Here is a 15381-nt window from a genome sequence, read left to right on the forward strand (position 1 = left end):
ACTCAGCTAAAGGCTGCTCATTTTTAGAGGAAGTGAACTTGTCTTCTGAGCAGCTGCGGAGACAAATTAATACGATTGCGCTCTAATACCTTAGTATATATAAAAGACAACAGTAAGTGCAACAACTGAGAGGTGAATTCAGCTCTCTCCCCTTTCATGAGCCATCCCTGTAGACATTCCCCTTTCCCCCATGTCTGCTGACCCTCATTTTATTACAGGGGCTCCCCCATATTCTTAAGAATACTGTGTCCTTTTATAAGAGGTTGCACCCAGGCCCTGGTCCTTATACATGCTGTCAGCCTAATGGGATGCTGCCCCCACAGCTGTACCTGCTAAGCCTCATTTCTGTAGGTGTCCCCTCCATCACCCCCTTTTACCGTGGGGCCCGGGAGCAGCCTCCGCATGTGCAGGGGCTTTCCCTGCCCCTCGAGTCCATAGCCCTTTTCTATAGGGCCTCTGCAGATGCTGCTGCCAGCCTCTCTATCTGCAGATGGTCATTTATTTGGGGCCTTTTGTAGGACACTGCCCCTGGCCCGTCCTGCAGTCCCACCTTTCTGCCTTTCCCTGCCCCACACACGTCTCTATAGGGCTTCCCCTGCCCCCAGAGCACCTTCATGTTTCTATAGGGTTTGCTCTACCCTTCCAAGCGCCTCCCTTTATTTCTGTAGGTTTTCCCCTACCCCACAGCACACTTCCCTCTCCCCCTCATATCTATAGGGCTTCCCCTAACCCCTACAGACACCCCCATGTTAGGATGCCCCCCACCCCGGTTCTTAGAGGCTTCCCCTGCCCTTACAGACACCTGCTCGTTTCCACAGGGCTTCCGCTGTCCTCACGGAACCCCCTGTCTCTATAGGGCTCCCCCTCCGGTGCCCGGTTCTATAGGGCCCCCACGGCCGCGGCCGTCCCTACAGGCTCTCCCCGCCGTCTCCGCAGGGCCGCGGCAGGGGGCGCTGCGCGCGCCGCCGCCAGGGGGCGGGGCGGGGCGGCCGTTGGCGCGGGCGCTCCCCGCCCCGGCGCCGCCATGAAGGCCGTGGTGCAGCGGGTGGCCCAGGCCAGCGTCACGGGTGAGCGCGGGGCGCCGGGCCGGACCCCCCCATCCCGCTCCCTCCTCCTCCAGCCCCGGGGCTGCCCCTCGCGGAGCGGCCCCCGGAACGCGCCCTGGTGCCGCCCTGAAGGGCCCGAGGGGGCGGCGGGCAGCGGGGCGGGCGCTTGGAGGCCCCCCCCGGCTTCGCGGTGCGCCGAGGCCTGCTGCGCTCCCTCCTTCTGCGGGATTTTGGGCCTCTTTGAATTCTTCCCTCCCCCACCCCGCCAACATGAACCTGGGTGCAGGCTTAACGGATCTCACCCTGAAGGCCTCTTAAAGCTACCTTAAGATACAGAGGAAAGGTTTGGGTTGGGGTTTGATGCTGTCTGGAATCACTCCTTAGCCGTGGCCTTTAACGAGGCGGTCGCCTCTTTTTGCTTTTTCTTACTTGTTTTGTTTTCACCTTCCTCAGTGGGTGGTGAACAAATAAGCTGCATAGGACGAGGGCTCTGTGTGCTGCTGGGCATCTCCTTGGAAGATACGCAGAGGGAGCTGGAGCACATGTAAGTCATGCATTTCCTTTTGCCTCTTATTTATCTTTTTCCCTTTGCCTCTCCTTATTTATGCTTTTTGAACACTGAATTGGTGATACCTGAGCTGTAGCCAAAGTAGTGGAGGGGAAAGCTGTGTTTGCCCCGTTCCTTATGTGGGGAAAGCTGTGTTTGCCTCTTGTGAAGTCCTCTTCAGACCATACTTTGAATGCCAACATCTTAGAGGTTTCTTTTTATGTCCTACTAAGAAAATCTCTTCTTCTTTCCTCCTTCACACTCCTTTCTATGTTCTTGCCAAGAAGAGAATCAATGTGTTGAGGTTTTACTGATACTCTTTTTAAAAATGCCTGCCCCTTTTACTAAGAGTCCTCCTTAGCTTTATAAGAGGCTTAGCAGGAATCCTCCCATCTAGTACATGGCATCTTGGAAACCTCACACCATTGGTTTAGTTCACACATGAAAATATTTCTGCTTCTGAAAAGCTGGATAATCACATTGTTTGCTTTTCTCTAAAGATGAACCAGTTTTGGGGGTCTGGAGGACTTTGGCCATCCCTTTCTTGGCCACAAAATGCCATGATTCAGCCAGGAAACATGTTCAAGAGAAAGATCCCCTCTGTGATTGTCCCTTCGCCTTTTGGCTGTTGGTTGTGCTGGGACTGATGTCAGTTTTTAGGAAGGAACAACTAACGGAGCTAAACTGTGTCAATAAGAGAAACAGCTTGAGGAGGGAAGAGAGAAGAATGTGACTGAGGGTGAAAACAATTTCTAGCGGAAATTTTAGGAAAAAGTAGTGAGTGGGGACCTAAACTCTAGGTCCAGCTGTAGGTCTCATATGAACAGCTAAAACTTGTGGAAAATGGCAGCAAATCTGGGGCTGTTTTTCATACAACACTCTCTGCTGGCTTGCTGTCCTGTTTTGTGTTCAAGTGTGTGACATTTGCTTTACCATAATTTCTTGTTCCTGCCTGGATGAGTGTGAAAGCTGCTGCTGCTGATTACAAGTGAGTGATCAGTAACTCTTGTACTGTCAGCACCAGACTGCTAGGATGATTGACACAGGAAAGACAGGAAGCTCATGTCTTAATAACAGGAGACTTACTAATTTAAACTCTGCTAGGAATTGTGAAACAGAAGGGAGAAAAAAAAAAGGAATAACAAGAAATTGGTCTAAGCAGGCTCTTCAGGTGCTTTTTGCGTGAACCTTTAATGGTCCTGAAAGTAAACAAGGTTGATGCCATTTTTATTATTAAATCACAGGAGTAATGATGATTTTGGTGTACATGCCACGATTTGCAAGGCTCCACTTCATTCAGGAGTCATTTCTATTTCTTTGACACGCGTGAATTGGTGAGGATGGTGACTGTGCCTTAGTGACGGTAAAGCCTTAAGCCAGACCATAACAAAGTCTCAGCTGTATTTTATGCAAACTGCCTCATCCCTGGTGCAGCATAAAATGTCTGGCTGATGGCTGCAGTTGAAATGCTTTGCCCTTGATACGCTCCGTTGTTTCTAGATGCCGCAGATGCGGAGGAGAAACTAAAAGAAGAAACCAAAGACTGGAGAGTGGTAGGCGTGCAGTGTTGTTATGGATCCAAGCCCAACCATAGACTGGTTTGCAAGTGTGCTTTTTTTGGGATCCATTTGTGAAAGTCCTCTTGTCCTTGTCCTTTCTTGAATTCAAGCCAGTCATTTCTGCACCCCTCCCCTGCTTCCAAAGATTAGTCCTAATAAAAATCTCCATGACAGCTTCTGGTCACCTCTTTGATGCCACCTGTGGATCTGCACTCTTCCCTGCTTTCCCCGCACTTGTTCTGGGAAAGAAATGCTGCCTGTGTCTGGGTTGTGGGGTCTCATTTGGGAGAGCACCAGGAGTGACAGAGCTGGAGGAGTGTGCAGGAGCGATGGTCAGAAAGAAGCACAGTTCAGACCAGTCTCGGTTCAAAACTGAGTGGGATTTGCCAGTGCTAAGGGATGATTTCAATCCCTAAAGCTAATACACGTCTTATATAATGTTGTGACACATCAAATCTGGAAGTAAAGAGTAAGCTTCCTTATTACTTCTATTATTCTTATGTCAGCCTCTAAACCACAGCTATGTCATTCTATACTGATTTCATGCTCTATTAAAAAAAATGCTTAAAAGAAGACCTTAATGAATTGTCTGACGATGTTATGTGTGTGCATAAGAGCTTTCTTGCTTATAACTGCCTAATGCAAGGAGATTTCTTTGTGAAAGAATGAGATATCTTCAGATTTGTAGGCAGAATAACTATGAATCTGCCTTCCCTTTTGGCTCTTTCTGTGGGGTAGGCATTACTTGTACCCAATCCGCTGGCATAGGACAATTTAATACTATCTGTTTTCCTCCTAGGGTCCGAAAGATCTTAAACTTACGAGTGTTTGAAGATGAAAGTGGGAAGCACTGGTCCAAAAGTGTGATGGATAAGCAGTACGAAGTGTTGTGTGTCAGCCAGTTTACTCTCCAGTGCATCCTGAAAGGAAACAAGCCTGACTACCACATGGCAATGCCCACAGAGCAGGCGGAGTGTTTTTACAACAACTTCCTAGAGCAGCTAAGAAAGGCCTACAAGCCAGAGCTTATTAAAGGTAAGGGCGGAGGGTAAGGCCCTTGATGCAACGAAGGGCCTCGTCTGCACGCGCTCCTCCTTGCTCTTCCCTTGTTCTGTGCATTTCTGTCAGTCCACACGGCAAAGGTGTCGTTGGCATGTGGCAGTGTGCAAGGACCTGGTGCGTTTCCCCTTGTTTCTAGTAGTGTGGATTCTTTCTCCTCTTCTGACTTAAAAAAATGAAAATCAATCCAGGCAGTGTTAATTTGGCTTTGGGACAAACATGTGGAAGAGATTGACTCCTCAGTTTCTGTGCACAGGAGAGATTTGTCTGCATCAGAGTTTCAGAATTTGCGATCACAGGCAGTGTAATCTGCCTTGTACCCTGCCTTTCATGTTGTGGAGTCCCAAGGCACTGAGATCTTTCTCTCTTTTAGAAGAGGAATTGGGTATAGAGGACAGCACTAACAAACACTTCTACTTTTAAATACTATTTCCATTATATCTTAGTTTATCAAATTTTCTGCTCCACCTTGGAATCTTGCCTGCTTTACATCATTTTTGTCTCCTAAACTTTCTGTTATTTTCTGCTGTTTAGTAACGCTCTTTTTCATCTGCGCTGTTAGCTAGTAATCAGAATATATTGAACCTTTCACAGAATAGTGATAGTGTCTTGGTGTCTCTGGGCGAATGGTAAGTCAAGTCTGATACTGCTTAGAAAAGCTGCATCTGTTGACAGCTCCTGGGGAAAACTGTTAGTTTTTATTTTAAGAAAAATTTGGCACATCATTTTGGAGCCAGGTGCATCTGTCTCACCAGAGAGCATCAGCTTCACTACACCTGACAACTCCAACAGCCTCCTGATGTGCCTTTCTTTGACGTCTCCATAGCCTTGGTGGTCCCCTCGCTGCCAGAGTCTACTTCCCACGGTGGAGCTGGTAGGTAGGAAGATGTTTTCCCATCCTGCTGGCATCATCTTCCTTTTCCTTGACTGCTGGACCATTGCTAGCAGTCTCTTCTGCAGTGCTGCAGTATTTGGCTCTGCCAGAGCTGGTAGCTCTTGCTCCCGTGGTGGCCTGTGGTGTGCAATCCTTGAAAAGCAGTTGGATAGTAAACACAGCGTGGAACATGCTGGAGAGAAACCAAAGCCTCTTTTAGGGGAGTTTTTGTTCTTCGTGAACATGTTCCTGGGGAAAAACTGTTGGTTTGACCTCTGTTCTCTCAGACATATCACACGTTGCCACATGAACTCATATTCACAGGGACCTAGACAGGTTGGAGAGTTGGGCAGAGAGCAACCTCATGAGGTTCAACAAGGACAAGTGCAGGGTCCTGGACCTCGGCAGGAATAACCCCAGGCACAAGTACAGATTAGGGGTTGACCTGCTGGGAAGTAGCTCCATGGAGAGGGATCTGGGAGTCCTGGTTGACAACAGGTTAACCATGAGGCAGCAATGTGCCCTCGTGGCCAAGAAGGCCAATACGTTCCTGGCTGCATCAGGAGGAGCGTGGCCAGCAGGTCACCAGCTCTGGTGAGGTTGCACCTGGGATACTGGATGTAGTCCTGGGCTCCCCAGGACCAGAGGGACGTGGAGCTTCTGGAGAGGGTCCAGCGTAGAGCGACAAAGATGATTAAGGGACCAGAGCATCTCTTATGTGGGGACGGACTAAGTGAGCTGGGCCTGTTTAGCCTAGAGAAGAGAAGACGGAGAGGGGATCTGATCAATATGCCTAAGTAAGCGAGGGGAGAATGTAAAGTAGATAGGGCCAAACTCTTCTCGGTGGTGGTTGGTGGTAGGACAAGGGGTAATGGGTACAAGTTGAAACACAGGAAGTTCCACCTCCATGTGAGGAAGAACAACTTTGCTGTGAGGGTGACAGAGCCCTGGAACAGGCTGCCCAGAGAGGCTGTGGAGTCTCCTTCTCTGGAGATCTTCCAGACCTGCCTGGATGTGACCCTGTGCCATGTGCTCTAGCTTTCCTGCTGGAGGGATTGGACTAGATGATCTCTATAGGACCTTCCAACCTCAACCATTCTGTGATAAAGCTGCCATTTGACTATATAAAGTCCAGTGCAAATATCCCCAGTGGCTCTTCTTAAGTTTGAGTCTTCTATTTTCAGCTTGTTCTTGCTCACTGTCCCAGGCAGTACTGGAGGAGGTTTGGTTCTATTGCAGAGCCCACATTTCCAATGAACGAGACTGCTCCAGTCTGCGGATCACTGCTGTCTGCTTGCTGCCACGTTCCTTTTCTTCTTTCATACTTTGGTATCTGTTATGCAGTGTTGTTCCTGTCTCTAAAGGGAAGGTGTGGAAACGGGAGATGTGCCTATTGGGTAGGAGAGCAGGATATGTGGAATGAGCAATCACATGGACTCAGCCAGGGAGGGGGTGAATTCAAGGGGCAGAAAGTTGGACTAGAGCAAAGAACAAGGATGCTTGCATGAAGAGAAACAAGCTTTGAAAGTTGGGTTTTTTTTTTCCTTCCCTCCATAGTAACTTTGTGCAGTTTTTTATTTGGGTAGCCTTTTATATATTTTTCTAAAAGCTTTGCAGAACCCTCAGTGCTTCCGGTTTTGTCTCTTTTCAGATGGCAAGTTTGGTGCCTACATGCAGGTCCACATCCAGAACGATGGTCCTGTAACAATTGAACTGGAGTCCCCAGCTGCTACTGTTGACCCTAAACAGGTAAATTAGTGATGGATCTGTCTGGAGGGGACCTTGGTAGAGGCTCTGCCTTCTCCAAAAGGCGGTAGTGGCCGATTTTCCTATGTAAAAAGCCCTTCCCTCACCCTTCTCTTTCATTCCCAGCTATGCTTAAGAGAGGGCACATAACCCCATACAACACTTCACTGAACTGCTTGAGTCCATCCAACACAAGTTTGTTCCAAAAAGAAACACAAAAAGGTTGTTGCTATCTGGTTGCATATAAACTGCTTGTTTTCTTGAGGATGTTGGATGGCATGTATGGCACTGGGTGGCAGCAGAGTCATTTCTTCAGAAGTTGTGTGTTCTAGCACAAGTTTGTCCTCTGTTCTTACAGAGATGGTGAAAAATGGGGAATTCGGCATGTACTGGGATTTCAGTGAATCTAGTAGGAAGGGAGCATGGGAAACCTAAGGAAGCATCTCTTTCACAGTACTTTCTCCTTGGATTTAGGAATTACTGCATTAAAAGATGTTGCCAATAGGGGAGAAGAAAAGGTCTGTATTGAAAGGGCAAGCACTAGAGGAGAGAGTGTCCACAGGGCAATCTGGTGACTGGCAGGCCTTTTTTGGCCTACTCAGTGAGTCTTTGAGTTTATGATGTGTAGACAGTAAGTCTAGCTGAAATCTGAAATAATTCATATTGTCAAGATCAACTGCCTAATTTTGCACCTCTTATCTCAAACCTATTAATGGTTTTCTCAATTAAAAATATTCATCACAGAATAAAGCAATGCTATGCTGACAAATAATTTACCTTGAGCTGTCTTTGCTGAAAGCAAGGGTAGCATTTGATCCTAGAGAGAAGAGTAGAATTTGAATGAAGAAATGGGATAAAAATAGAAACGAGTTGATCCTAGTGCTAATGTAAAGGATTACTTGGTGTTTGGGCATGTGGTATTTCTAAACATTTAGACTCTACTGTAAATTTCCCTTTCCTCCTCAATGCTTGAGCAAAGAAGCAAAATCAGTAAATATCTACTATTGCTTTTTTTTCATTTAAGAAAGACTGGTGACCAATAGAGATCACCCATTCTATCACCCTGTCCAACAGTCAGACTTGTCTGTGACAGGACTTGCCTCTCCTCTCCTCAAAAACCTCCAGGGATGGAAATGCTAATTTTGGTTCTTTACAACTTTACTCTTAGGAAAAAATCAAAGAAAAACTTGAAAACTCCTGTGCTCTTTGAACATGTAATTAATTTTATGTTCCACATGGTCATAAGTGACTTGCTGCATGTTTGATATGGCTTCTTCATGTGTGTGAAGAGAGGAGTGATGTTCCTTCTTGATGTTTGCAAGTTGTCAGAAGAGCCCCCTTTTGCATGCAAGGTGCACCTTTGGTGGAAGCCTTATCTGCTTCTGTGAGAGCTCAAAAGTAAGAGAAACAGAGGACTCTCATACTCAAAGTATTTATCCGTGGTCCTAACTATTCGAGCAGGTAGAATTGAAAAATGAGGGGCTGCTGACTAGTATGTGCCCCGCTCCAGGTACTTTTCATGTGACATGTATGTTTTATATATATTGACATACTGCAATGCTTGTGTGCTTGTCAGGCCACACAGCTAGTTCTGCATCCAGGAATAGGCAAGAGAAGCTCGAGTTACTCAGGGTGTCTCAGCATCCCTCATCCCATGGCAGGAGGAGGCAGCAGTGAGCTGTGAGAGGAGGTGTTAGGGAGAGATTTCTGATTACTGGGAATGTCTGATCCGCTTTAATCTCTCTTCCTCATCGCCTTCCTTCACTCCTTCAAGCTCTTTACATTAGGAAAAAGAGTTATGTTAAATGTTGTGTGATGGTTTATTTAGTGTTGACAAAAAGAGATTAGGCAAGTAAGAGCTGATGATTTTTTTTTTTTTCTTTGGATATGATAGTGTTTTTATTTATTTTTAGCAGTTTGAGTTGCTCATGAAATCTCAGTGAGCATCAGTAGCTACTGCAGTTTGATTTGTTGTAAACTGCTCCCTTCTGTTTTGGACATATTGAATAGTAAATGATTTCGAAGTATAAAGTGAAAAGAAGCTCTTGCACTGTTGGTACTTGCTGATTGCTGGGTCTCTTCTGAAGACTTGTAATCTAGAGTTTTTGAGGGTATGTGAATGGAATAACAGAAAAAGAAGGAACAGATGACACTTAACTGAGCTGTCAATGCACCTTTTTGCGAGTTTGTCATACTAAGAGTTTTGTCGGTGAGACAAATGAAAGCCATGGATTATAAACTGGGTAAAGAAAAGTGGAAACACTAAGGCCTAAATTGGCACAGGGTCCATATAAGGATGCTGTGACTTGATGATAGTGATTGCATTTCATTGGGGAAATGCTGGGCACTTAGCAGCAAGACTGTGGGATTCATACCAGTAATAATATTTTTTTTTTCTTTTGACAAGAACTGAACAAAAATAGAATACACTTCCCAGGATTGTAGGCAAATTGACTGCCTGTGTAACTTCAGTATGGAAAATTTGATTATGAAGTGTACTGTAACGAGTTGTCTTTGAGGGTAAATTGGGTATTTCATTTCATTCTGTGTAATGACATACCAAAAAAGTGGATTTGTGTTAATATTCTTGTACAAATCACAGGCACTGTACTTTCTAGCCTTAATCTGTGAAGACATGTCGGGTACTTTTTGACATTTAAGTGCATTCATTTAGAGAATACTGAATAGTATTTAATTCTCATGGATGAGGAGAGGGCCTGTAGAAATCATACCACCAGCTGCATTCCTGGTCCAACAACAGCATCCCCAATTAGGATTAAGAAAAAAGCTCATGCATCTGCTGCTGACTTGTAGAAAGCTAGTCTCGTGGCAACTGGTGTCCTTTCCTTCCCTGAAAATACAGTGGATTGTCACAGGAGAATGGTGCTGGAAATGCCCTTGGAGAGGCTATAGGAACTGCTGTGCAGAGAGCAATTTGCTGATAACCTTTTTGGCTGATGGTAGAGACAAGTAAGTCTGATCTGGTTATGGATATGATTGCAGAATTGTCCCTGGGTAAGAGATGTGTCTGCTTAGTGCTTCCTTCCATCATATGCAAACTTAAGACTATATGTAAGCTAGTTAGAAATCTATTGTTTTGGTATTCCATGTTTCTTGTCTCTGTGATAGAGCATTTGAACTGTGAAGGGCCTCTCTGGCGGGTTGTGTGAGGTAGAAAGAGCTCTGAAATGCAGAGAGTAGCCCTCTGAATAAGGGCACTTCCCCTTGATGCTTGGGGAATGATCATTCTATTTTGTAACAGTTCACTGTCTTGCCAGATATGTGAAAATTGAAGCCTTGGGCTTTTTTAATCTGTTTCGATTCGGCTATGTATTGGGAGTCTGAGTTGCTGTTTTTCTACAAATGCCCAATTATAGGGTCTTTCAGAAATACTTTGTTCTATTCCATGAAGCATTTTGTCCTTCCCCTTGTCTTATGAATAGCTGACGAAACTTGAAAAACAACAACAAAGAAAAGAGAAGACCAGAACCAAGGTGCCCTCTGAATCCAGTCGAGAAAGAAATGCCCCGCGGAGCAAGGACGATCCCAGCGCAAGCAGCGGAGCAGAAGGAGACGTGTCGTCGGAGCGGGAGCCGTAGCAGGCTCAGGTAGGGAGCTGCCACCCCTCTCTAAAGCCGCAGAAACCCCGCTCAACCACACAGCAAAATTCCCTAGGCAAAGTCCACATCTGAATTTTATGGCTTATGTGTTGAAATAGGGAAGTTTTGGAGGACAGGAATTCATGTGCCTGCTGCAATACTTGGATCAGCCTGAGCTCTTTCAATAGTATTTGAAAATCTGTTGACCTGAGGAATGTTATATGCTGCTAATTTAACATTGATTTTTTTTCATGCTGTGACAGTAAGTAAAGATGCTCTTTTTCATATAAGCTGCAGAATTCTGCACTTTTTGCTCTCTTTCTGATAATGTTCCTGGTTGTTTGCCTTCAACAGGTTCTTGTACAAAAGCTACACTGGATTTTTGGAGAAAGACCTTAAAGACATTCACCTCAGCACCACTCGCCTGGGACTTTGGAAAGAAATGAAAAATGGGAAAGCAGCATGAAGACAATAGAAACTGGTCTCATTCTGTTCTGACACAACCGAAGTAATGTGCTCAGATTCAGCCATCAATGTGTAGCTTCACTAGTGAAAAAGGACTAGTAACATTTGTGTATTTCCATGAGTGCTGAACGAAGGAGGACTGGAGGCACGTTGTAGCAGAACAGTCTCTGCTATTCCACACGCTCCATTTCAGAAAGAAATCAGGTTTTTTTTTTTTTTTTTCCCTTAAATATACACTTGAATTCTGAAAACTCTCAAGCGAGCTTGTGCTGTGATTCTCAGTGTCGTGTGCTGCCATGTCCATGACCGTGTGTGTGTCTGTGTATATTTTGTGGTGCTCTTCAGCTGCTGTGTGCCACCACGGTAGGGCATCCACTCTTTCTGCATGGGTTCAGATATTAAATGAACAAATTGGCCACCAGTCATTTCTCCTGTGAAACACGCATCTTGTAACCTTTTTTTAAAAGCAGGGAAGACTTTAATAAAAGAAATGATGCCAGCTCAGTGCCTGTTTGTGTCGCTGTGTTAACAGTCACCCTGGTAGAGCAGGGGCCACACCAAAGGACCGGTTACAGACGTAAACCAGGTGAAGCTATAACCTGTGCAGCTAAGAGTATGGACCTGGCTTGGCCTCCTGTGGTGGGAGAGATGCTCCGATGCCCCTGTTGCCGTTGTCATGAGGTGACAATAGCTGATGCCACGGTAACTGTTGGCCGGGGTGAAAAGAAGCTCTGTGTTCCGGTCTGCAGGGCCAGTATTGGCAGAGGAACCCCCATGTGTTGACCCAGTATGGATGGGGACAGCATAGGGGCCCTGCGCTTGCCTGAGGCAGAGGGAGCCTGCGGACACAGTGGAGGCCATGGGTGGTGGGAGCAACCGCTGACACCTTCTCTCCTGCTTTGCGCTCCCTGGAACAGAGCACATGGTGGGAAGCAACTCCAGAAGATGCATTGGTGAAGGGGAGCACCCCATGGTCAGTGTGTGGAGGGCTCTGTGCTGTGGCAGAGGTTAGGAGCCCCAGGGGAAGGCTAAAGGGCTCATCCTCCTTGAGAGGGCTGGGAGGCCCCTGGGGACACTTGTATGAAGCTGTGACTGCAGCATTGAGGGGTGTCTGGCTGGAGTCCTCCCCAGCAGAGGACTGATGGAGGTCCTGGGCCATTGGCATGTTGTTGGGTGGGAGGGCTTGTTCCCTGGGGGTGTGTGTCCCACTGGCACCTGCTGATGGCCTTGCCCCTCCTTTCCCTTTGCTCAGTGGCCGACCTGGGGTGAGTGTCCCTCCCGATGAGGTCCCGGTGCGGTGCAGCATGCGGGTGAGCAGCGGCGTTGGTGTGCGAAGGGGCCTTGGCCCCAACGCAGGTGAGTGGCACGTGCAGATCCCGAGGGGACCGGGGCTGCTGGGGAGACTTGGGAGTCACCCAAGGGCCCTGTGGGTGGTGCAACGTGTTCCCTGGGGATCTCCATGGAGGGTTCGTAGGAAAGGAAGGCCTTCATGGCCTGGGGCTGGGGGGTTTGGGCCCAGGTGGGTTTGTTACTTGGGGGTGGCACTGGCATCCTCCACTGATGACCTCGCTCCTACTTTTTCCTTGCGTGGTGTCTGAGCCCTATGGAGAGCAAGTCGCGAGGATGTCCCAAGGATTGGTGTGTGGAGGGTGCACTTGGCCACAGCACAGGTCAGCAGGTGCGTGTGGGGCCCCAGGAGTCGGGTGTGTTGGGCAGGCCTGAGTGGGACATCAGGACCCTTTGGGTGCTCAGTGCTGGTGCCTTGGGATGCTCCTGGGCTGCTGTAGAGCCACATGGATGGATTTCCCTGGGGCTGGTGAATTTAGGTCAGGAGAGGCTTTTTTGCGTGGGGCCTTCAGGTCATCAGCAAGGCTCTAGTCCTCTTTGGCCATGGCTGGGTCAGGGTGAAGGTGTCTTGTTTGCTGGGGGTGTGCGGCCTGCTGCCTCCTGCTAATGGCCTCGCTCCTGCTTTCCTTTTGCTGGGTATGTGAGCGTGACTGTGAGCAACTATCGAGGACATCCCGTGCTGGTAGGGTGCAGGAGAGCCCCAGCATTGGTGTCTGGAGGGGCTCCTGACCACAGCCAAGGTGAGTGGCACATGCAGAGCCCCAGGGGAAAAGGGCTGCTGTGGAGGGTTGGGAATCACCCAAGGGCCCTTTGGTTAGTGCAACATGGACTTGGGCATCTCCATGGAGTTCCTGAGGGCATAGGCAGGGCTTCATGGCCTGCGGTTGGGAATTTGGGTCCTGGGTTCATGGGGGCTTGCACAGCCATCATCCACTGATGGCCTTGCTCTTTCTGCTTTGAATACTGGGTGAGTGTGGCAGCGAGGAGCAGCCATTGAGGATGTCCTGGGACCAAGCAGCTCCACTTAAGGGCACTGACCACAGCATGCAGAGGGGTCTCTGTGGCAGCAGAGGTAAGGGTACTCGTGTGAGGAGTGTGTGTTGGCAGCTGGGAAGGAAGGGAGACTCCCAAGGGCTCTTTGGGTATTCCCTCCTTGTCCCTGTGGATCTCCAAAGAGTGCTCAAGGGCGGAGGAAGGTCATCATGGTGTGGGGCTGTGGAATTTGGCTCCTGGGTTCATGGATGGTAGCACTGGCATCCTCCACTGATGACCTCGCTCCTCCTTTTTCCTTGTCCGGTGTCTGAGCCCTGTGGGGAGCAACTCACAAGGATGTCCCAAGGATTGGTGTGTGGAGGGTGGACTTGTCCACAGCACAGGTCAGCAGGTGCGTGTGGGGCCCCAGGAGTCAGGGGGTGCTGGGGAGGCCTGAGTGGGACCCCTGCACCCTCCGGGTCCTCAGTGCTGGTGCTTCGGGATGTTGCTGGGCTGCTGTAGAGCCGCATGGATGGATTTCCCTGGGGCTGGTGAATTTAGGTCAGGAGAGGCTTTTTTTGTGTGAGACCTTGAGGGGGCCCCTGGTGTCAGGGAGTGCTGGAGAATTCTGGGAGATGCCCAAGAGCCCTCCGAGTGGTTCAACATGGTCTTGGGCATCTCCAGGTAGTTCCCGAGGGCATAGACAGGGCTTCATGGCCTGGGGGTGGGGAGTTTGAGTCCTGGGTTCATAGGGGGCAGCACTGGCATCCTGCGGTGATGGCCTCGCTCTTTCTTCTTTGAATGCTGGGCGAGCGTGGCACCAAGGAGCTGCAATTGAGGATGTCCTGGAACCAAGCACCTCCACTCCTGTGTTACAGAGGCATTTCCACCACTGCAGAGGTAAATGGCCTTGTGTTAGGAGTGTGTGTTGGCAGTTGGGAATGAAGGGAGAACCCAAGGACCCTTTTGGCTGTTGCCTCCTTGTCCCTGGGCATCTCCAAAGAGTGCCTGAGGACAGAGGAAGTTTGTCATGGTTTGGGGCTGTGGAACTTGTGTGCTGGGTGCCCTGTTTCTTCAGGGGTGGCATTGGCATCCTCCAGTGGTGGCCTCACTCCTCTTTTTGCGTTGCCCAACTGCCAAGTAGCTCCCGAGGACTTGTCGGTGGAGGGGAGCACACACGTGGGTGTGTGTGGAGGTCCCTGTGGTGTGACAGAGGACAGGAGGAACGAGGTGACCCAATTGGGTGGGTTGTCGCCGGGAGGTTTGGGAGGCACCTGAGGACCCTCATGTGAAACTGTGACTGCAGCGTTGAGGGGTGTCTGGCTGGAGTCCTCCCCAGCAGAGGGCTGAGGGAGGTCTTGGTCCATGGGGATGTTGTGGGATGGGGAACTAGTTTCCTGGGGGTGTGTGTCCCACGGGCACCTGCTTATGGCCTCGCTCCTCCTTTCCCTTTTTGCTCGGTGGCCGAGCTGGGGCGAGAGTCCCTCCCGATGAGTTCCCGCCGTGGTGCGCTGCAGCATGCGGGTGAGCACTGGTGTTGGTGTGCGAAGGGTCCTTGGCCGCAGCACAGGTGAGTAGCACATGCAGATCCTCAGAGGACAGGGGCAACTAGGGAGGCTTGGGAGTCACCCAAGGGACTTTTGGGTTGTGTAACGTGGTCCCTGTGGATTTCCATGGAGTGTTCCTGGGAGAGGAAGGGCTTCATGGCCTGGGGCTGGGGAATGTGGGCCCAGGTGGGCTTATTTCTTGGGGGTGGCACTGGCATCCTCCACTGATGGCTTCGCTCCTACTTTTTCCTCACCTGGTGTCTGAGCCCCGTGGGGAGCAACTCACGAGGATGTCCCAAGGATTGGTGTGTGGAGGGTGGACTTGTCCACAACACAGGTCAGCAGGGGCGTGTGGGGTCTTAGGAGTCAGGGGGTGGTGGTCAGGCCTAGGTGGCACCCCAGGGCCCTGTGGGTGCTCAGTGCTGGTGCCTTGGGATGTTGGTGGGCCACTGTAAAGCGGCATGGATGGATTTCCCTGGGGCTGGTGAATTTACGTCAGGAGAGGCTTTTTTGTGTGGGCCCTTGAGGTCATTAGCAAGGCCCCGGTGCTTTTGGGTAATGGCTGGGTCATGGTGAAGGTGTCTTGTATGTTGTGGGTGTGCGGCCTGCTGCCTCCTGCT

The 15381-nt window shown here is 49.2% G+C and overlaps 1 protein-coding gene across 1 annotated transcript; it reads left to right on the forward strand.

The window, feature by feature from the left end:
- Nucleotides 1-970: 970 nt before the first annotated feature.
- DTD1 (D-aminoacyl-tRNA deacylase 1) lies at nucleotides 971-10923 on the forward strand. Its single transcript, XM_088530349.1, has 6 exons — nucleotides 971-1067; nucleotides 1500-1590; nucleotides 3952-4187; nucleotides 6737-6834; nucleotides 10275-10439; nucleotides 10785-10923. Exons 1-5 carry the CDS (start codon nucleotides 1025-1027, stop codon nucleotides 10428-10430), a joined length of 624 nt encoding a protein of 207 aa, XP_088386475.1. The 5' UTR covers nucleotides 971-1024; the 3' UTR covers nucleotides 10431-10439; nucleotides 10785-10923.
- Nucleotides 10924-15381: the final 4458 nt, after the last annotated feature.

This window comes from Tinamus guttatus, unplaced genomic scaffold (genome assembly GCF_059628265.1).
Source record: "Tinamus guttatus ecotype Peru unplaced genomic scaffold, ASM5962826v1 Tinamus_guttatus_pri_ptg000367l, whole genome shotgun sequence".
Lineage (NCBI taxonomy): Eukaryota > Metazoa > Chordata > Aves > Tinamiformes > Tinamidae > Tinamus > Tinamus guttatus.

Bases quoted from the DNA above. Each gene is read 5' to 3' on its own strand.
- DTD1 (XM_088530349.1), top strand. From the start codon at position 1,025: ATGAAGGCCGTGGTGCAGCGGGTGGCCCAGGCCAGCGTCACGG. The intron at 1,591-3,951 runs GTAAGTCATGCA...TTTTCCTCCTAG, and splicing joins CAGAGGGAGCTGGAGCACAT to GGTCCGAAAGATCTTAAACT. The intron at 6,835-10,274 runs GTAAATTAGTGA...TCTTATGAATAG, and splicing joins CTACTGTTGACCCTAAACAG to CTGACGAAACTTGAAAAACA.